The sequence below is a fragment of the Triticum aestivum genome, chromosome 6D (genome assembly GCF_018294505.1).
Source record: "Triticum aestivum cultivar Chinese Spring chromosome 6D, IWGSC CS RefSeq v2.1, whole genome shotgun sequence".
NCBI classification, from domain to species: domain Eukaryota; kingdom Viridiplantae; phylum Streptophyta; class Magnoliopsida; order Poales; family Poaceae; genus Triticum; species Triticum aestivum.
The window spans coordinates 140618102-140640902 of NC_057811.1; the positions used below are offsets into that span (position 1 = coordinate 140618102).

Consider the following 22801-nt stretch of genomic DNA (forward strand, 5'->3'; position numbering starts at 1 on the left):
ACTCGACGACGGTCATTGTGGTCGAGTCGGTGATCATACTGCTCACGGTTTCTGTACTGATCTCGTCGGTCTCCACGTCCTCACGCCGCGGGGGCGATCTTGGGCTGTGAGCCGACTGAACTGTGTCTGCCATCACAGATCTGCTATGAATCCTATTCCGCGACTGAGATACTGATGTGTTCTGCTCTCCCGCTGCCCGGAGTAAAGCCCGGATCTGCATTAAACCTCTGCCAGCTTCCGACTGGGAAGGCTGAATCGACTCTGCTATTCGGGCAGCGGCTCTGGGATTCTGAATCGGAGTTCGGTATACCTGAGTTGGAGGCGGGAAAAGCTGTCGTCGACTGGACTCAGAAATCCGCTGCCGAGCACGCTCGTCGAGTGCGTGCTGGAGGTTCTCTAGTCGAGTGCGCTCAGCCAAGTTGGCCAAGCGCACCTCCTCCAAGGCCCGGGCCTCGGGGGTTTCTCCAACGATAGGAGTGTGAAGTGCATCCATATTGCGGCGGCGGAGCTCTTCCCTCTGCTGCGAAGAAAGAGGCTCGGGGCGGTACTCCTCGTGAGCACGTGACGGATCGCCACCGCCATCACCATCGTCGTCGCGGGGGAAGCCAGGAGGACTGGGTGGTCCGTTGACCATCAAGACTTCCGCCGCGGGGTCACTGCTGTCGCACTCGGATGCGGTCTCGACGGAGCCAGTCGATAGGTCGAACAGGCCGTAGAGAGTTTCGTCGGGCTCGATTGCCGCGACTTGTGGGGTGGCCGACTGGCGGGCCACTGCATGCCTCACCCACCGCTGGAGCCGTGACCGACCGGAACGCTTGCGCCGGCGAACAGCGGGGAGCGAGGACGCCACAGGAGCCGACCGATACTGAGTCGACGACTGCCGAAGAAGGACGCCGCGGACGCACGCGCGAAAGTGCGTCGCCCCGCGGACGGGGAGCGCCTCGACGTCGAGTGGAGCCTCTTGAATCCAGGCGGAGTCGTCGGCGACGAAAACGAGCGCGCCGAGACGGATCTCGCGGCCCTCAGCCATTCCTCCGCCAGAAACCATGACGATGGGAATCGAAAAAAGTCGCAACTTCACCAACAAGTCGCTAAGACACCTGCCCCACTGTGGGCGCCAACTGTCGTGGGTCTAAGACTGACTGTAGAATAGGGGGTATGTATGTAGAGGCAAGATCCTAGCTATGGCGAAGTTGTACACACGAGTTTTACGAGTTCAGGCCCTTCGCGGAGGAAGTAATAGCCCTACGTCTCGGTGCCCGGAGGCGGTCGACTGGATTATGCGTGTGTGGGTTACAGGGGGTGCGAACCCTTGTCCCAGAGGAGGGGGTGGCTTATATAGAGTGCGCCAGGACCCCGGCCATCCTCCGTTACCAAGAGTTCAATGTACACAAAGGAGCGTTACAGGTAACGTCCGTAATAAAGTGCTATAAATGATCATTAAGTCTATGAGTAAACGCCCGACCGTTGCTGGGCAGAGTGACTTTAGATCTTCTGTATGTTGAGCGGTTTCTGCTACGGTCGAGTGACAGTGATTCTTCCGAGTGGAATGTTTCTGGTCGAGTGGATGATGGTACCCTTCGAATGCTTCTGACTTTAGGGTGATGTCCTTGGGGAGGGTGTCTAGGTCAGGCCTATGACCCTACCCTAGGTACATAGCTTCATCAGGTGGCCCTCCCTCCGTCCGTATCATGGTCCCCAAAAGTTCTATCCTGGCATCTGGCCCCCTGGGGGGTCTTCTCTGTCGAATCAACATACCGCGGCCCGTGATGTACACCGACTACTAAGTATGCCTTTCCTCGGGTAAGGAGGTGGTGAAGCGGCATGGGTTGGACAATGGCAAAGCAAGAGTTCCATCTATGATGGCGACTGGCAAGGGTGAGGGCAAGCAGCAACTTCACGGGGGGCACAGAGCATCAAATTTCATCATTGATTTCTCGCATATCAACTTTGCTCGTTCTTACGGGTTAGGATCCTCTGCGGTATTGTACGATGTAGTACAATCACTGTCATGTGGGACTCGGCCCAATATGTCATCCACACTACAGCACCGTACGGTACTGCAGAGGATCTCAACCCCGTTCTTACAAGGACTAAACCGATGTTCAGGTGGACCAAAATCGCATTGAAGAAAACCAATAAGTCAACAGACCAAATTTCTCAATTACTCGAAGGCAGTGAACCGATCAGTTCAGGGGAACCGAATGCCCAGATTAACCACCCACCAGATTTGACCCTTCATAACCCTCATTATTGCCACCTACGCTCGAGTGGATGAAGGAGATGAGGGTTCTAGAGGTAGTCAGTGAAATGGAGGGAGATGCATTGGGGGGGGGGGGGGGGGGGGGGGGGCAGGTTTTTTGACGGTTTTTTTTTACGTGGGGAGGGGCTGACATGTGATTGAGTGGAGGGGAGAAGTAGGAGCAAGTCCTGGGTGATTTACGTAATGGATGTGGTGGCAGTTTTTGGTTGGAGTAAATCAAGGGAGGGGTTCCACCTGGTTGAATTACGTAACAATATGTAAGCCTCTACGTAGATGTAACGTCCATAGAGGCTCGGCGACCGTGTCTGAGATAGCCGGTAGCACTCGATCAGCTCCTAACCGTAAATCTAGCACCACCACACGAGAAGAGTATTTGAATGCTCTTGTTCCACACGCCACGCTGGACGCAGGGCAAATGCGTACGTCTACGCTCTAGGGATGGTAGTTGAACCTCGTCTTACCGCCATCTTCTCCTTCCTCCCCTCTCCACCTCCACGACACACCATGCGCACAAGGGGTGCGTTTTTGCTCAACAGTCCCCGCCCTACACGCGAAATAAGACCAAGACAAGTGGGATATGCAGATCATAGTTTTAAATAGCCGGCTATAGCCTTTTCAGCAGGATGCCGTTAAATGGTTTCATATACAAATAGCCCGCTATAGCTGATTTGAAGGTCCGTCGCTATTTAGAAGATGCAAACGGATCCATCATCCACTTATTTCAATCGTCTACCGTGATCACCCATTTGCTGGGCTTGACATCAAGGTACCACGGACGGCCGCTTGCTATGTGCAACCAAAAATGATTGCAATAATAGGTCAGATGGGGAGAGTTAAACTTGGATAAATTCATCAATAAGTCATGGAAACAAAATATGAAGGAATCATAGTACATGAGAAGCCCAAAGGGAACAATTTGTGATTTCTTTCTTTAGCAACAAAAAATCAAACCACCGATACAAATGAGATTCGCTCAAACAAATCCCACGACGTGCTCATAACGCTACGGTGTAAATTTCGTCCACTGCTACAAGCAAGTCATGGATCCGAGTACCCATTTCTGCTTGTGCTCAAAAGGCACAACAAAGGCAATAATAAATACTGAAAAGAAAAGAACCGGCAAAATTGCAGCCTATTAGTAGCACTCGTGGCTGATCAGTGCTTGGCGGTGACAAGAGCCATGTGGGCGATCAGATCAAGAACCCGGTTGCTGAAGCAAAAGAAAATGAGAACCCATTGGTTAACCAAAGATCTGAAAATGTGGGAAAAGAACTTTTAATGCAGAGAGAAACAGACACTCACCTGTAGCCCCACTCGTTGTCGTACCACGACACGAGCTTCATGAAGGAAGAGCTCAGCCCCATGCCAGCATTAGCATCAAATATACTTGACCTGAGATGCGGGGAAAGGAGTGATTTTTTGGTACTATGGGTGCAGAGCAAATTGTGTTACCATGCGAGCAGATGTGATTCTTACCTTGTGTCACCAACAAAATCGTTGGATACCACATCCTCATCTGTGTAGCCTAAAATGCCTTTCAGTGCACCCTCTGATGCCGCCCTGAAACACGGGGCATTCGAGTAAGGTTGATAATAGTGAAAGCAGTGTTACACATGATGACGTAGACACATACAGTTGTTAGGTTCTATACATTAGCAGGAGAAGCTCGTTCAAGTTACTAAGTAATACTCCCTCCGATCCAAAATAAGTGTCGCAGTTTTAAACTAAGGTTGAACTAACCTTAGTTCAAAACTGCGAGACTTATTATGGATCAGAGGGAGTAACAGATAATCCTTATCTAGCTAACAGTTGAGTATAACTTTTGTAAGTGCAAAAGAATTAACTGTATTTTGACATATTTGCTCATCAGTTCCTACTTCCTAAGTTCAAATATTTTCAGTTCGGATATGCATCTTAGATTTTGCTCAGAAGTGTCATGAGCATTCTGTTAATCTTCAAAGCACTGGTAACTATTACATAAGCTAACGAGTTGCTTAACAAGACAAGCCAAACTGAAATTATGAAATGTAAAGAGCTGAACAGGTAATAAGGAATTGAGCATGAAAAATGCAATGGTTCTGCATACTTGATGGCTGCTTTCACATCATCATAAGAGGCACTTTTCTCAAGCCGGCAGGTCAAGTCGACCACAGAGACATTTGGTGTTGGAACTCGGAAAGCCATGCCGGTAAGCTTTCCATTTAACTCAGGGAGGACTTTCCCAACAGCCTACAGGACAATAGAATCAGTCAATCAACAATGAAAATCATAAATAGACACATGATATGCTTTCATCTCAAGCTACCTTTGCTGCACCAGTGGAGCTAGGAATTATGTTTTGACCAGCACCACGTCCTCCTCTCCAATCTTTCATTGAAGGACCATCAACAGTCTTTTGGGTGGCTGGACACAGAAGAACAAGCTTGTTATGAGTTATGACACCTGGTTTGAAAGTAACAAATACTCCACAAGGACTGCAAAATCACTAGTCTCCATTTGTGAGAACTGATAAGTTTCAAAACATGAGAAGAAAACCTGTTGTGGCGTGAACAGTTGTCATTAGACCTTCAAGAATGCCAAATTCTTCATGAACAACCTGCACATGATGGTTCATGGGCATCATGAGGACGGTAGAATAGATTGATCACCAGAGCAGGGTTTTTTCGAGAATACAGAGCAGTTTATTGTGATCGTATTGTGCAATTAACTTGGCAGGAAGTAAATACTAGTCAAGAAACTGAAAACCAGCAGGATAAGGAATGGGGAAGAAGTTACCTTGGCAAGAGGAGCAAGACAGTTAGTGGTACAACTTGCATTAGAAACAACATTCATCTTGGGATCGTAGCTCATCTCATTTACTCCAACCACAAACATGGGAGCATCTGCGGATGGAGCAGATATCACCACTTTCTTAGCACCACCCTATAAAAACAAGGTAGCAAAAGGCTCAACACTGTGTTCATTGCAAAAGGCATATTGTTCACTAATTAGACGACATTACGAAAGAAATGGTATACAGACCTTCAAGTGTACCGATGCTTTATCGATGGTTGTAAAAACACCAGAAGACTCAACAACATAGTCAGCTCCAAAGTTACCCCAAGGAATCTCTGCGGGATCTCTGGAAATTGAGAAATAAAGATTAACATCCTTCCACACGCATGTAGCAAAAATGTCAAAATAAAGGATCTGAAGAAGAAAAACTGACAAAAACCACAACCCAGAAGTACAAGTTCAGTCACAACTGATATATGAATATCAGAACCAGAGTATGAAAAGCACCAGATGCACAGCAAGCTTCCGCTGGTATAGATATTATATGTCCGTATGAATGTGCAAAAACATGCGTTTGTAAGAACCAGTTATTAAGTACTCCCTAGCTTGCAAAAACGTCTTATACTGTGGGACGGAAGGAGTAGTAATAATGTTACTTTGGCCACTTCATTGCTCCACTTGTACTTATTTCAGGACAAAATGTCGTGTATATTCAGTGACCACGACATTTACATGAACTGCACGAATATGGCAAACAATCGGTTAACCCTGGCATAATTACCTTTTGCTTGTTATTGTGATTTTCTTCCCATTGATCTCCAGGGTTGAATCATCCACGACATTAATGGATCCTTTAAAGGGGCCATGAGTGGAGTCATACTTGAACATATAGGCCTGGAAAAAGGGGAACATTAACTTCAAACCAAAGAAAAGCACATCAAAATGCTACATTACATGCAAATACAGACTTGTTACTTCAACAGTAAAGGAAAAAATATAATGGCAGAATTAAATTTGTCAAATTCCAATGCAGTAGATCATCCCACTGGATGATTCTTGTCATGGCACCTAACAGAAAAAAAATAGGAATCCCACTTGCATAAAATTGGATGCTTAACCAATGCTTATGTGCTTGAAATACAGAAATACAGTGCATTATAATCAAGATTTTGTGAATTGACTGAAGAAGTTGCCACATACAACATGAAGTTGAAACACAGGCAGAACATATTGTGAACGAATTAACAGGAAAGATACTTGGCATCGGACTAAATGGTATTATGAGAACTATCATCCCTCCTGGCTACCTCACGACACAGAGTTATATGGCACTTTGCACCTGTTATCAGCAACAGTCCTCAAGGAAATCCGCACCAGGGGTGTGGGACAGAATAGTTCTCCTATAGCTGCTTGTTAGCTTCACATGCTCATTCAAACATTCACGTGTACTTTGCACACGGTAATCGTTCATGTGGCAAAATACGTCAACATCATTCATGGTATCAGAGCATTCTCTAGCTCATGTTACCTTGATGAAAGCAATGTCTACTGCCCTCTACCTTCTGCAGTGGAACTCCTCTTTACCAATACCCACCGGTCTCTCCCATTTCCAGAGTCACCTGCCTCTGCGGGGATGGGAGAGAGCAGTAGGTGGCGGTGAAAAGGAGGGGGGTCACAGAAGGTAGGAGACAGTGGTTTGGAAGCGTGAGCCAGATAATCACTTATACCATGAGTGATGAATGACTGTGAGTACGCCACACAAACACCTGCCATACTCATTGATTATGTAGATAGTACATTACATTTGAATGGGTATGTGAAGTTACCATGAAATACTATGAAGCAGCTGCAGGACACCTATTATATCTCATGCATAGTGAGAAAATTGTCATAGGCTATTGGAAGGAGTGTGTGCTGTCAAGTATATATGTTGTGTTTGTCTTGTACAGGCCCAGGCCCATAGTCTAGAGTGAGGCCCAGGCCCATGTAACCTTGTATATATGTCTCTCCTCCTCAATACAGAAAACTGTTCGGTCATTCTCTCTTCCTCACGTTTCCTAACATGGTATCAGAGCAGGACCAAACCCTAGTCCCTCTTCCAGCCGCCACCCATGAAATCGCCGCCGGTGAGGTGATTCAGGCGGATCTGTCTGGTGAGGAGACATCCACATCGCTGCCCCATCCCATCTTCGTCATCAACCTGTAGGAGCTGCTCTCCAGCAGCTCCTTTGTGTGTCCTCACAGCTACTCTGTGAGAATACTTCCCCTGCTCTCCAGCAGCCATCTCCAGCAAGCTCTTGGTGCCTTCCCTGCTCTACAGCAAGCTCCAGGCGTTCCCCTTCTATCCAGCAAGCTCCACCTTCTATCCAGTGAGATCCAGCTCCTGTTTGTGGCTGTCTGCTGCTCTTCTCTTGTTGCTGCCTGCAGCTGCTATCAGATTGGGTGTTTTCAGCTGCTGGCCGCTCACCACTATGGCAAGAAATGATTTCGGATTTGGTTCTTTGATCATAGATATCAAGCTTGATGGTTCAAACTACAGGGAATGGGCATTTTTTGCCCGGACTGTCTTGAGGACGGCTGGTTTTGTTTCTCGTCTGACAGATGATCCACCTAGTCCAAATGATGATGCAGCAAGGAAGTCTTGGCAAAAGATCGATGATCGTGTGATGGGAGTTTTAATTCTGGGTGTTGAACCCTCACTCCGAATGAGTCTTGAGCATCACACTTCAGCTAAAGAGATATGGAAGTACTTTGAGCAGCGCTACCTTCAGCCCAGCAGTGCACTTCATTTCTCCTTGTTGCAGAATTTACACAACACTCAGCAGCCAGAAGACATGTCCATAGAAGAGTACTATGGAGCTTTCACTCGCATCACTGGGCAGCTAGGTTCCATGGTTCCAAAGGGTAATTCTGGTTGTGAGTCATGTGCAGCAAAGGAAAAGTATGACCATCAGACTCTCATGTTTCAGTTTGTGATGGGTCTCAAGCCAGACTTTGAGAACATTCGCACTCAATTGCTTGGTCGTACGACTCCTCCCACCTTGACAGAGGCACTTGCTAGCTTGATCGCTGAGGAGACTCGTCTCCGTTCTCTTGGGGCTACTTCTGCGCAGACTCTACACACTAGTGTTCTGGCTTTTCCTCAGCGGCCAGGTGCCTCCAAGGCCACACCTTCAGCTGTCGTCTGCTCGTTCTGCAAGAAGGCAGGACACCACAGAGATGGTTGTTTCAAGCTTCATCCAGAGCTGTTAGCTGAGTTTCAGGCTAGACGGGCCCTCAATCAGCAGCGTCGTGCACCCCAGGCTCCTTATCAGCAGCAAGCGAGGGGTGCTTCTGCATCTGTTCTCTCTCAGCCCGCTGTTGCTGCAACCCAGCCTTGGGTTCTGGACTCTGGAGCTTCTTTCCATGTGACCTCTGATCACTCTCAGCTCAGGATGGGAATGGGCCGACCCGGCCCTGGCCTTGGACCCGGCCCTCATGGCCCCAAGGCCAATTTGAGAAGCCACGGGTCGACCCATATAAAAAAATAGTCAGTGGCCTTGTTGGCCCGATGGGCATTCCGGGTCGACCCAAATTCTTGATTTACATTGTCTTGTGCACAAATGAGATGTTAAAATTAGACACGCTTTAATGGAATCTAACTAGTGTAAGAATTAATAAAATATTTAATACATGGTAATAGGAAAAAATTAAGCCGTCTACTTGTGATTTTGTACATGCGCATTTTGATGAAACATATCAAGACAATTTTGTTGTTCATATATGCGAGCGTTCGCCGAAAATTATACAACTGACTGCATTGTAAAATTGGCTCCTACGACAAAGTCGGCAGGATGAAGACTGCGGCTGTTGTGAGCTATAAGACTATAAGGCGGGCCGGCCCCGCTGACCCAACGGGTCACTCGGTGGCGGCCCTGTTGACCCAAATCTTGTTTGAGGCCGACCCACGTGACCCATTGGCCTTGAATTTTTGGGTCGGGTCAGTGACCCGGCGGGCCGACCCGGCCCATTCCCATCCTGACTCTCAGCTTGTGTCTTGCCAGCCAGTGCGGGATGGTGCCTCTGTTCAGACTGCTGATGGTACACCTTGTTCTATTACTCATCAGGGTTCTCTTTGCACATCCAAGTTTTCTGTTCCTGCCATCTCCTTTGCTCCAGAGCTGTCCATGAATCTTATGTCTGTTGGCCAGCTTGCTGATATGAACTACTTTGTTGGTTTTGATGACTCATTTTGTTATGTGCAGGACCGTCAGAGCAAGAGGGTCATTGGAACTGGCCATCGCCGTAGAGGATCCACATCCCTCTACATCCTTGACACCTTACACCTTCCTTCAGCTTCCACCACATCCGCGTTCCGGATGGCTGCATCAACATCAAGATCCACTTCGTCGTTTTCTTTTGCCCAGTGGCACCATCGCTTAGGTCACTTGTGTGGTTCACGTTTATCTACCCTTCTTCGACAAGGTGTTTTGGGTCATGTTTCCATAGATGCTGGTTTTCACTGTAAGGGTTGTAAGCTAGGGAAACAAATACAGCTTCCATACTCTTCCAGCACTACTCATTCTAGTCATCCTTTTGATTTAGTGCACTCTGATGTATGGGGTCCTTCCCCCTTTGTTTCGAAAGGTGGCCACAAACATTATGTCATATTTGTTGATGATCACTCTCGACATACTTGGGTCTATTTTATGAAGCATCGTTCTGAGTTGTTTTCTATATATAAGGCTTTTGTACATATGGTCCATACTCAGTTTTCCAGTGCTGTTCGTGTTTTTCGTTCTGACTCCGGGGGGGAGTATCTATCTACTGCCTTTCGCGAGTTTCTCTCATCTGAGGGTACTCTCCCTCAGCTTTCATGCCCTGGTGCCCATGCTCAGAATGGCGTTGCTGAGCGTAAGCATCGCCATATTGTTGAGACAGCTCGTACCCTTCTGATTTCTTCCTTTGTCCCCACTCATTTTTGGGGTGAAGCTATCTCAACTGCTGTTTATCTTATCAATCTCCAACCTTCTACTCGCCTTGAGGGCAAGTGTCCTGGTGAGGTTTTGTTTGGTTCTCCTCCCACGTATGACCACCTCCGTGTCTTTGGTTGTACTTGTTATGTTCTTTTAGCACCTCGTGAGCGTACCAAGTTGACTGCTCAGTCTGCTCAGTGTGTCTTCCTTGGATATAGTCTTGAACATAAGGGCTACCGTTGCTATGATTCTTCTGCTCACCGCATTCGCTTTTCTCGCGATGTCACTTTTGTTGAGGATCAACCCTTCTTCTATTCCCCTTCCACTAAACCATCATCCTCAACTTCTTTTGAGTCTACCTCGTTTCTTTCACTTCCACCTATCTTTTTAGATGAGTCCATAGCTGAACAACCTTCCTCTGTCCTAACATCAGAACCATCTCCACCACATGTTTCATCTCCTTCCTCACCAGCTCCTTTCTCTCTTCCACTAGCTCCACCTCCAGATAGTCTTCCTTTCCATTACACTCGTCGTTATTCTACTCCTCCAGTCAGTACTTTCCATTACACTCGTCGTTCTAAAGTTCCATGTGACACGCAGTCATCTATGCCTTTGTCTTCTACTCCTCCAGCCAGTACTACTGATCCTTGCACTGACGGCTCTTCTCTAGCAACGCGATACAAAAAGGACCTATATGCAGGGGCTGTTTCTGAGCCTAGTACCTATCAGGAGGCAGTTGTGTCACCTGAGTGGCAACTGGCTATGTCTGAGGAGCTTGCAGCCTTAGAGCGTACTGGTACATGGGATTTGGTACCATTACCTCCTCGTTCAGTCCCTATCACTTGCAAATGGGTGTATAAGGTTAAAACCAAGTCAAACAGTTCTGTGGAACGCTACAAGGCTCGCCTTGTTGCAAGAGGTTTTCAGCAGTCTCATGGGAAAGATTATGATGAGACGTTTGCTCCTGTTGCTCACATGACTTCAGTTCGAACTCTAATTGCTGTGGCTGCTACTCGGTCATGGAAAATTTCCCACATGGATGTGAAGAATGCCTTCCTTCATGGTGATTTACATGAGGAAGTATATATGCAGCCACCTCCAGGTATCAAGGTTCCATCAGGTCATGTTTGTCGTCTTCGAAAGGCTCTTTATGGGCTTAAGCAAGCCCCTCATGCCTGGTTTGAGCGGTTCAGTTCTGTGATTCAAGCTGCCGGTTTTTCTCCTTGTGAACATGACCCTGCACTCTTCATTCATACATCTGAGCATGGCCGTACATTGCTTCTACTTTATGTAGATGACATGTTGATCACTGGAGATGATGTTGGGTATATTGATTTTGTTAAGAAAAAATTGAGTGAACAATTCCAGATGTCAGATTTGGGGTCTCTCAGCTATTTTCTCGGGATTGAGGTCGAGCATACTGATGATGGTTACTATATCTCCCAGCAAAAGTACACTCAGGATTTGATTCTTCGCTCAGGTCTCACTGACACGCGCATTGCTGCTACACCTATGGAGCTTCATCTGCAGTTGCGTCCTACTGATGGCACTCCTCTTGAGGATCCCTCTCGCTACCGTCACATTGTCGGCAGTCTAGTGTACCTCACAGTGACCAGACCTGACATCGCACATGCAGTCCATATTCTCAGTCAATTTGTCTGTGCTCCCACCTCAGTTCATCATGGTCACCTATTCCGAGTCCTTAGGTATTTAAGGGGAACTACATCTCGCCGCTTGTTCTATGCTAATTCCAGTCAGCTCCAGCTTCATGCTTACTCTGATTCCACTTGGGCGAGTGATCCTATTTATCGTCGCTCGGTCACTGGCTATTGCATATTTCTTGGTACATCTCTCATTGCATGGAAATCAAAGAAGCAAACTGCTGTGTCTCGCTCCAGCGCCGAGGCAGAGCTTAGGGCTCTCTACTACTACAGCAGAGATTGTATGGCTTCGCTGGCTATTGGATGATCTTGGTGTCTTATGTCATACACCAACACCTCTTCTTTGTGACAACACTGCTGCTATTCAGATTGCTAATGATCCAGTCAAGCATGAGTTGACCAAACACATTGTGTGGATGCCTTTTTCACTCGATCTCATTGTCAACAATCCACTGTCAAGCTACAATATGTCCCATCAGAGCTTCAAGTCGCAGATTTCTTCACCAAGGCACAAACTAGAGATCAGCATAGGTTTCACACTCTCAAACTTGGTGTATCAGATGCTCCTGACCCACCTTAAGTTTGAAGGGGGGTGTTAAGTATATATGTTGTGTTTGTCTTGTACAGGCCCAGGCCCATAGTCTAGAGTGAGGCCCAGGCCCATGTAACCTTGTATATATCTCTCTCCTCCTCAATACAGAAAACTGTTCGGTCATTCTCTCTTCCTCACGTTTCCTAACATGTGCATGATGATGAATAATTTGTGTGCGAGTTATCTCGAAGACAAAATTACTACTCCCTCCGTCTGAAAATACTTGTCATCAAAATGGATAAAAAGAGATGTATCTAGAACTAAAATACGTCTAGATACATCCCCTTTTATCCATTTTAATGACAAGTATTTTCGGACGGAGGGAGTACCTCGTTACATTTGTATCAACTAAAAAAAAAGAATACTCATGAATTTAGTGAGGTCTCTATCACACAAACAAAAAGTATGTCAGTACTATGCAACATGGTTCGATGCACTTTCGTACAAAGTAGTAAAGAACTAACTACTGCAAAACCATGAGTTCGACACTTTAACTTTACATTTCACGTGTAGAAGATCTCATAGCACAAAATATGCAAATCATACAGCATTATTTCCTTACCATGTACTTAGCATCAATGAAAGGATCATTGACAGCCACAACTTCAATATCATCTCTACTGGTTGCAATTCTCAGAACCAATCTCCCAATCCGACCGAACCCTGCAGTAATAAAAACAACAGGCTAACATTAAAAAATGCATATGAATTATAACTTCATCTACTTTTGACTCGTACAGTACCAAAGTATATAAGCTATCTATGTGTGCCTGGTGTGATCATCTGAGGAATAAAAAATATGTTCCGAAGACCTTACAAGATGATACTTAAACTACTTTATTTCATCGACACAGTATATTATGAAGCAAAAGAACATGGCCTAAGCATCCTGGACAAAAGATGCAACCAGCAAGGATTAATCTGCCTCATCTAGATTGCAACAGTTTTTTGCATCAATTATGTATACAAGAGGCTCACCATTGATGCCAACCTTCGTCTTCTCCCCACTCGAATATTCTGCAGAGAAAAAGAAAAAGGGTAAAGATTATAAAACAATCAAATGCCACTAGAAGCTGCAATGTTTGCTGAGCCCAACAACTTACGTGGGACGGCCGGGGGTGCCTGTGTAGCTATAGCTCTAAGTGGCTCAATGTTCCTGGCACTTTAGTATACACGAATTAGATGCAGTACATCCTAATCTGGTATACAGTTCACAAGGCAATGAAAATTATGCATCGGAAAGAGGCACTTACGATGAAGAGGAAGCCGCAATGGAGGGGAAGCTGCAGCCAAAATGAGCTGAGCCCTTGCTCCTCACGCATGACACCTATGCCACAGCAGACAAGTCCCGTCAATATAAGTACAAAAAAGTTCGGGACTAACATAAAATCCATCAAAGGAGAAGGAGAAAGGCTTCTGGCGATGTGAACAACACTACAGCAGATTCCAAACAAAAGTTGAAAGCAACATGAGCTACAGCAACACGTCATGACATACAAACCAATTTGCATCTTAATTCAGAGTTAACAATAGGGTCCCCCTGGCTCAATTCCATGGCACTGGTGCTAAACATCAGAGAAGCCTGGTCGTAAACGGCGTTTGAACCCAATTCAGCCTGTAGGACGCATTGCAGCGCCAAACCGCTCAAATGGCTGGATTCCCCACCGAGGATAAGACAGTTTCGAGCGAATTACGACCGGAACCAAATCCAGACGCGGAAATGGACTCGCATCAACCCACCGGCGCCGCGTGTGCCAGCCCTTGGCGGAACCTCTCCGGCTTTACGCGTACAGACAGAGTGTGTGCAGGGGCAAGCAACGGATACCTTGGAGGGGTCGGCGGCGGCGCGGGATCCGGCGCCGGACGAGGACAGGGCCGCCGCGGTGCGGAGAGGCACGGAGAGCGCCGCCATGGGAGAAGGGATTGACGGACGGACGGGTGTTTGGGTGGGTGGGTGCGCGCGTTAGGGTTTGACCGGCGAGGGAGGAGGGACCGCAGGAGGGAGTCACGAGGAGGAGGAGCCAAGGAGGGGGGCAGAGGTTTGGCCTTTCGTTCGCGGAGGCGGGCGGGGGGGGGGGGAAGGTGGCGGCCCGAGGCTTGTTTTATAACAAGAGGGAGGAGAAAAACAGCAGCTGCACATGAGCGAGCTTCGCCTCGCCTACCCCCTCCACCGAATCTCTTGGTTGGCTGGCCGTGTTCATCGTCGTGTTTTTAAAAAGAGGAGGAGGATCTTACCAACTTTGGCTTGGTTTTTCCCACAAGAAGACCAACTGTTGTTCGTCTTTTTGCAAGGCGATTGTCATTTGTCTAAGCGCGCCCGACATTTCTTTTTGATGGACTGCCCGGCATTTTAAAACAAAAGAAAAATGCATGTCCGGCCATAGGTGTGGATACAAGATACTCATGATGTAAGACGCTTTCGTAGTTTAATTTAAATCCATAGAGGGAGTATTGTTTTACTCGTTAAAACTATTTCTTGAGTGTGCACCACGGTGTATTGTGTTTGTCGCACGCTGGACGAGAATCCCTCGGGCCGCCGGCCTGGCCTGAAGGGAGGCACGAGCTAACAGTATGACCAAAGCAGTCCCATCCGACCGGGTCCCGTCCACATGGTCTCGGGACGACTTTTATCGTACCTACCTGCACCTCGGGCACGTACACGGGGTCGACGACGCCACTTACCTGAACTTTGGCAAGTTGTTAGGGTCTGTCAGAGTCGTGAAATTTGTTGAAAACGAAAGACTACGCTAGAGAATATGATAGCGCCTTTGACCATTGAGTTTGGGTGATTCCTTGTATTTGGGGCCTTCCTCGTAGTCTCGCACGACCAGGAGGCCATAGGCCCATTTACTCATTTCCTTGCATGGGCCACGACCAGTGCGTGAGGCGGTATCATACGCAAGGACTGTTGAAATATATTGCCCACCTTCCTTCATCAGTTCGGACTTTTGGATGAGTTGGTTGGTGCATGAATTCAATATGGTAATCAGAGCCCCTTCCTCTCGTACATCTAGCCACGACAATTAGATCGATCTAGTTGAATCGAGAAGAGAGAAAAAGAGGGCCGAGAGAAAGCTATGGCAGGCACCGCCGCTAGCACCGTTGCTTCCACCGAAAACTCCTTGACCACATCCACCATGAGTACCCTATCCACCCAATCCGCCGGATTCACCTATGGGTCCTCTTCCACCTCCAGCAACCCTATCTCTCTCGGTTCACCTCCATCGGAGAAGCTCACGAAGACAAACTTCCTCCTCTCGAAGGCCATCGTGCTACCCCAGATCAAGGGAGCACAGATGGAACACTTCCTGGACGCTGCAACGCCGGCGCCCCCTCCTACGCTCACCATCAGCAAGGATGGGAAAGAAGAGCAGATCTTCAACTACGCCCACACAATCTGGTACGCTCAATAGCAACAATTGCAAGGTTATCTAATGGCATCTCTGTCCCGGGAGGTTCTTGCCCAGGTGGTGACTCTCCAGACGCCGGCCGAAGTGTGGGCGGCGATCCATGCCACTTTTGCTGCTCACACCCAAGCGCAAGAAATCAACAACCGCATCGAGCTCGCCAATCTTCACAAGGGGAACTCCACTATGGTGGAGTATCTCGCCAAAATCAAGGCGCTGACGGATGAGATCGCCACCATCAGCGCCCCTCTCACAGATCGGGAGATGACCTCCTACATCCTGAAGGGACTTGACCTGGAGTACAACTCCGTGGTGTCAGCCCTGCAAGCCCGCGTCGAGCCCATCACCACGCCAGAACTCTACAGCCAGCTTCTTAGCTTCGAGGCGCGCGTCAATCTTCTGCAAGGTACACCTCACCGCCAGTCTTCTGTTAACAGTGCTTCTCGTGGGCGCGGCAACAGTGGTCGCGACCGTGGTCACCAAGGTCGTGGTCGTGGCGGCGGTCATGGCGGGCGTGGCAACAATCAGGCTCTGCCCCGCTCTGGTGGTGGTGACCGCGGTGGTGGCTACAACAACAACAACACCTATGGCACCTCCTCCAACTCTCGCCGCACTAGGTGTCAACTATGCAAGAAACCGGGCCACGAAGTCATTGACTGCTGGCACCGGTTTGACGAAGATCTTGTACCTGATGCACATCATGCAGCCGCTGCCATCCGGGAGCAAGGAGGAGGTGATGGTGATACGGTCTGGTATGCGGCTCCGGCGCTACGGACCATGTCACAAATGAGCTAGAAAAGCTTGCTCTTCGCCAGAGATATCATGGCAATGATCAGATTCACACCGCAAGCGGTGGAGGTATGGAAATTCAACACATTGGTCAAGCTTCTGTTAGTTCACCTAATCTTAAACGTGATCTAGTTCTCAAAGATGTCCTTCATGTTCCTGAAGCTGACAAAAATCTAGCATCTATGTCTCGTTTAACTCTCGACAATAATGTTTTCTTTGAGACTCATCCCACCTATTTTTTCATACAGGATCGGGCAACGAAGGAGCTCATTCATCACGGTAGATGCATCGGAGGGCTTTACCCCATCACATCAAGAGTCTTTAGTCGCAAGCGTCGTCGAGTTTACTCCGTCACCAAACCCTCCTTGGCAAGGTGGCATCAAAGATTAGGACATCCTTCTTCAATCGTAGTCAAGCAAGTAGTCAATAAAGGCAATTTGTCATTGTCAAATAGTTCCAATAATGAGTCTGTGTGTGAAGCTTGTCAATGTGCCAAGAGTCACCAACTTCCCTATCCTGTGTCTAGTAGTGTGTCTCATGCTCCTTTAGAGCTTATTTTCAGTGATGTATGGGGTCATGCAAGAGATTCTTTTGGAAGGAAGAAATATTATGTTAGTTTCATTGATGATTATAGCAAGTTCACCTGGATATATTTGCTTAAGTATAAATCAGAAGTATACTCTGTTTTCCAAGAGTTTCAGAAACTTGTTGAGAGATATTTTGACAAGAAAATTCTTGCAGTCCAAAGTGGCTGGGGGGAGAGTATGAGAAACTCAATGCTTTCTTTCGTGACATATTATTCACCATGTATCTTGCCCCCATGCTCATCAACAGAACGGCTCGGCTGAGAGAAAACACCGTCACATTGTTGAAGTTGGTCTCTCTTTATTAGCTCATGCTTCCATGCCACTTAAATATTGGGATGAAGCTTTCATCACAGCTACTTATCTCATTAATCGTCTCCCTAGTAGAGTTATTGGCAATACAACTCCTTTGGAACGTCTGTTTCATCAAAAACCAGACTACAACTCTCTCAAAAAATTTGGGGTGTGCTTGCTACCCAAATTTGCGTCCTTATAATCGCCACAAACTTGAGTTTCGTTCTACTCAGTGTGTTTTTATTGGCTATAGTAATCTTCATAAGGGATATAAGTGTCTAGAAGTTACTACAGGTCGCATCTATATTTCTCGAGATGTTGTTTTCGATGAGACATTGTTTCCTTTTGCAAAACTTCATCCAAGTGCCGGAGCCTTGCTTCGTTCTGAAATTTCCCTTCTTTCAGACTCTTCATCTAATTCTGATCACGAGGGTGAATTAATTAGAACTGATCATGTGGAAAAATCCATGGAAAATCTGGAGAATTTTGGTAATTGTGCAGCAGCAGGACGTGATTTTATGTGTGCAAAAAATGCCAAAACTGACGCTGGATCCCAGGAGGATTTCCCTGCAGGCGCGGGATCTGAGGCGCGGCGATCCAAGGCAGATTTGCCTGCAGGCGCACGATCCTAGGAGGGAATTGGCGGCGCTGCGGGCGCTGCGCCTGCTGCATGCACACCCAACGCGGGGCCACGCGCTTCTGCGGGGCGGGTGGCCGACAACTGCCCAGGAGCGGACCCCACCAACGACAGTGAGGCGGGTGGCCGCACGAGTGCTCCTGCGCCAGCAGGCGCTGATTCCGGCACTGATTCTGCCGGGCCCAGCGAGGTGCGCTTGGATCTGGAGCCTGATTCGGCTGATTTGATCGGTTCGGCTGCATCTCCCGGATCTTCTGTGGCAGGGCCTACAGCGGTACAACAAACAGTACTACCGCGCCGCCATACAAGATCTCAGTCTGGAATTACCAAAGAGAAGGTTTATACTGATGGTACAATCAGATATGATAAAACCAAGCAAGCTTTTTTTATTAGTACCAGTGAGCCCACACATTTGCATGATGCTCTTGCTCACAAAGATTGGAAGAAAGCTATGGATGATGAATATGATGCACTCATGAAAAATAAAACTTGGCATTTAGTACCACCAAAAAAGGACAGTAATGTGATTGATTGTAAGTGGGTATACAAGATCAAAAGAAAAGCTGATGGGAGTATAGACAGATACAAGGCTAGGTTGGTTGCAAATGGTTTCAAGCAAAGGTTTGGCATTGACTATGAGGATACTTTTAGTCCCATTATTAAAGCAACTACTATTCGACTTGTATTGTCTATTGCTATTTCCAGAGGATGGAGCCTACGACAGCTAGATGTTCAGAACGCGTTTCTTCATGGTGTTCTTGAGGAAGAAGTGTTCATGCGGCAGCCGCCAGGATATGAAAATAAAAACACACCACACTATGTTTGTAAGTTGGATAAAGCATTGTATGGGTTGAAGCAGGCCCCAAGAGCTTGGTATTCAAGGTTGAGCACACAATTACAACGGCTTGGGTTTACACCATCAAAGGCAGATACCTCATTATTCTTTTACAGTAAGAACAGTATTACTATGTTTGTTCTTGTCTATGTTGATGATATAATTGTTGCCAGTTCAAATTCAGATGCAACTACCTGTCTCCTTAAGGATTTGAAACTAGAGTTTGCTCTCAAGGACTTGGGAGATCTTCACTATTTTCTTGGAATTGAGGTCAAGAAGGTAAAAGATGGTATACTTCTTACATAGGAAAAATATGCTCCTGACATTCTGAAAAGGGTACATATGGAAAAGTGTAAGCCTGTGAGTACACCTATATCCACGTCAGAAAAGCTTACTATTGAAGCTGGAGAAGCACTTGGAGCAGAGGATGCAACAAACTATAGGAGTGTTGTAGGTGCTCGTCAGTATCTGACTCTTACACGTCCTGATATTTCTTATTCTGTGAACAAAGTTTGTCAGTATTTGCATTCTCCTACTACAGCTCATTGGACTGCAGTAAAAAGGATCTTGAGGTATCTTAGATATACAGAGGGACTTGGTCTTCAGATTGTCAAGTCCTCATCTCTTCTTGTGTCTGCCTATTCTGATGCAGATTGGGCAGGGTGTGCTGATGACAGAAGGTCTACAGGTGGCTTTGCTGTGTTTCTGGGAACAAATCTTGTGTCATGGAGTGCAAGAAAACAGGATACTGTCTCAAGGTCGAGTACTGAGGCTGAGTATAAAGCTTTAGCAAATGCTACAGCTGAAGTCATGTGGATTCAGACATTGCTTCATGAACTTGGAATTAAAATTCCTCAAGCTGCAAGGTTATGGTGTGACAACATTGGTGCAACCTATCTTTCAGCTAATCCCGTTTTTCATGCACGTACAAAGCACATTGAAGTTGACTTTCATTTTGTAAGAGAACGAGTGGCTCGAAAGCTACTTGACATCAGGTTTATACCTACAGGGGATCAACTTGCTGATGGCTTCACAAAACCGCTTACTATGAAGAGACTGGATGAGTTTAAGTACAATCTTAACCTTGGCAAGATTACTTGAGGTTTAGATTGAGGGGGAGTGTTAGGATAAGTTGTATAGGGAGAGGAAAGTAGTTTAAATTGTACTCTGTCTTCTATCCCTTTTTCTGTTCCAACTCCTGTAACCTTGATCGATCCTGTTAATATGGTATCAGAGCCAAGAGGTCTTGAGTTCAAGACCCTGCCAACGCAGTATTAAATAAAACGATTCTGCGGCCTACATCGATCCCACGTCTCAGGACTAAAATAGTCTAGACGTGAGGGGGAGTGTTGAAATATATTGCCCACCTCCCTCCATCAGTTCAGACTTTTGGATGAGTTGGCTGGTGCATGAATTCAATAAGGACGACAAGTACAACTCCACCGTCGTGGATTCCATCCCCTCCTGGTTGGGCGAAGGTTAATAAGGGCAGAGCAGTGTGGAAGACAGGCCACAGAGGGGCAGTAGCGGTGGTGCAAGGATTGATGAGGGGCTTGATACGTCTCCAACGTATCTATAATTTATGAAGTATTCATGCTATATTTACATCAATGGTATATGGTTTTGGTGCATTTTTATATTATTTTTTATGAACTAACTTATTAATCTAGTGCCCAGTGCCAGTTTCTGGTTTTCGCTTTTTTTACGTTTCGTAGAAAATCCATATCTAGGAATGTCCAAACACGATAAAAATTTATGGAGATTTTAAGTGGAATATATCTCATTTTAGGGTGCAAGAATCAATGCGGGATGAGGCATGTGGGCTCCACAAGCCCAGTCCCCCCCGGGGGGCGTGGGAGCCAGGCTTGTGGGTCAATCGTGAAGCTTCTTGAGCTCTCTTTCGGCCGCAAGGAAGCTAATATTGGGGGGAAATTATGTTAAAATCTCAGCCGGATAGGAGTTACGGAACTCTGACTATAAAAGAAACGGTGTTCGGGCAAAAACCCTACCGCGAAACAGAGAAGAAAACAGAGAGAGGTCCAATCTCGGAGGGGCACCCGCCCCCCGGGAGGCGTGGCGGCCAAGAACCAGAGGGGGGAACCCTTCTCCCGTCTAGGGGGAGACCAAGCAAGAAGAAGAATGAGGGGGGCTCTCTCCCCCACTCCGCGGTGGCGCTAGAGCACCGTTGGGGGAACCATCGTGACGGCGATCTACTCCAACAACTTCGTCGTCGTCATCACCAACTTCCTCCCCATCTATGTAGCGGTGTAACCTCTCTCACCCCGCTATAACCTCTACTTGGACATGGTGTTCTATGCTATATATTATTATCCAATGATGTGTTGCACCTCTATTATGTTTGAGTAGTTTCTTTTTGTCCTGTGGGCTAATTGTGGTATGATATGGTTGATATGAGTTGTATGTTACTATGGTGCTGTCATATGGTGCCCGCCGTGTCGTGCAAGCGTATGGGATCCCCGTTGGAGGGTGTTGCAATATGTTAATGATTTGCTTATAATGGGTTGCGGGAGAGACTAGAAGCTAAACCCGAGTTTGTGAGTTGTTGCATATGGGATTAAAGGGGACTTTGGCCTTAAAGCTATGGTTGCGTTTTACTTTAATGAGTCTTTAGTAGTTGCGGATGCTTGCTAGAGTTTCAATCATAAGAACATGTGATCCAAGTACAAAAAGTATGTTATTTAAGCCTCTCCCTCATAAGTATTATAAGTATCACTATCATGTCATATTCAATTGCCTAGGGACAATCCTTTTTCATTGTTCTCCAAAACTTTCTTCTTTGTTGTTCTTTCATTAAAACAACAACTAACTCTTTATTATCATGCAAAACTATCTTTTATTATCGTTAAGTAGTTTATTTCTTGTTCTAGGTAAAGTGAACGTTAGTGTGCATAGAGTTGTATCGGTGGTCGATAGAACTTGAGAGAATATAAACCTACCTTTAGCTCCTCGTTGGGTTCGATGGTGCCTGCAAGCCAAACAAGGTTACGTAGCACTTTCGTGGAAGTATCCCGATTAGTTATCGTCCCAACGAAGAGTAGAGGAGAGTATTTATATTGGCGCTTTTGTCACACACAAAGTGTCACATTTCTTGTGTGAAGTGACTGCTTGAGCTTCTGCAAATATTGTTACTGTCCTAGTGGATGAATAAACCAGAGTGACAAGGATAAAAGTTTATAGTAACCACAGTAAAAACTCTTAAAAGTAAATAACATAAATAAAAGTCGAAGTAGAGTTGCATTTCCTGCAATGAAGAGACTAGGCGCGGAGAGAATTCGGTTCATGGTAAGAATGTATCAAGTGTGCCAGTGCAACGGTAATACCAGTTACCTTGTATTATACTCATAGTGATATGTGTGTTCTATATGCGGATCACCCTAAAGTTATGAAACTCCTCCTCATGGGGTTACATTCCATTCTATGGTCCTGCTTCACTGTTGCCACAGAGTGGTCGTCTCCACAATTAAGGTCCTTGAACCGGGACCAAGCATTAAGTTTCATGGATCACCGTTATCTCATATTGTCTTCGGTCCTCATAGATATATAATCTAAACAATATGTGTTACCAGTGTAGGTCTTGAGATTGTGTTGCCCGGGTACTTGAATTGGGCAACCGCATAGGGTTCGCCACAATATCACAACATACTAGACAGATCATACTTCTACAAATACAAATGAAGACATATAGATCAGGCATAGATGAATCTTACCATTCACCTACATCTCCCACGCCTATGGGGGATTACTCACACATACCCATGAAAACCATGTTGATAATACCGTGAAAATCCACAATAAGATGAAATGGATAATTCAAATAGTCTTGATCTCCAAACGAAAATGAATAGAGTTATAGTTGTTCTCACAACTTGAAATTCCTCTTACAATAGTGAAGTATGAGATGATGATGGAGATGAAAGGACCAAAACTAAGAAGATCTCCGAAGGTTCTTTGGATCTTCTCCTCTTCTGTTCTGGACGTGGTGGCGGCG

The 22801-nt window shown here is 46.5% G+C and overlaps 1 protein-coding gene across 2 annotated transcripts; it reads right to left on the bottom strand.

Moving 5' to 3' along the window:
• Positions 1-3093: 3093 nt before the first annotated feature.
• Positions 3094-14431, bottom strand: LOC123144146 (glyceraldehyde-3-phosphate dehydrogenase GAPCP1, chloroplastic). 2 transcript variants are annotated; one of them, XM_044563184.1, is made up of 14 exons: positions 14072-14431; positions 13500-13573; positions 13350-13408; positions 13225-13263; positions 12809-12909; positions 5820-5932; positions 5285-5384; positions 5039-5185; positions 4799-4859; positions 4569-4666; positions 4350-4492; positions 3740-3823; positions 3566-3655; positions 3094-3473 (listed from the first exon to the last, which is right to left on the bottom strand). In XM_044563184.1, exons 1-14 carry the CDS (start codon positions 14156-14158, stop codon positions 3419-3421), a joined length of 1251 nt encoding a protein of 416 aa, XP_044419119.1. In that variant the 5' UTR covers positions 14159-14431; the 3' UTR covers positions 3094-3418. The 2 variants fall into 2 exon arrangements, with proteins under 2 accessions (XP_044419119.1, XP_044419120.1); XM_044563185.1 differs by having other exon boundaries at positions 13350-13402; positions 14072-14329.
• Positions 14432-22801: the final 8370 nt, after the last annotated feature.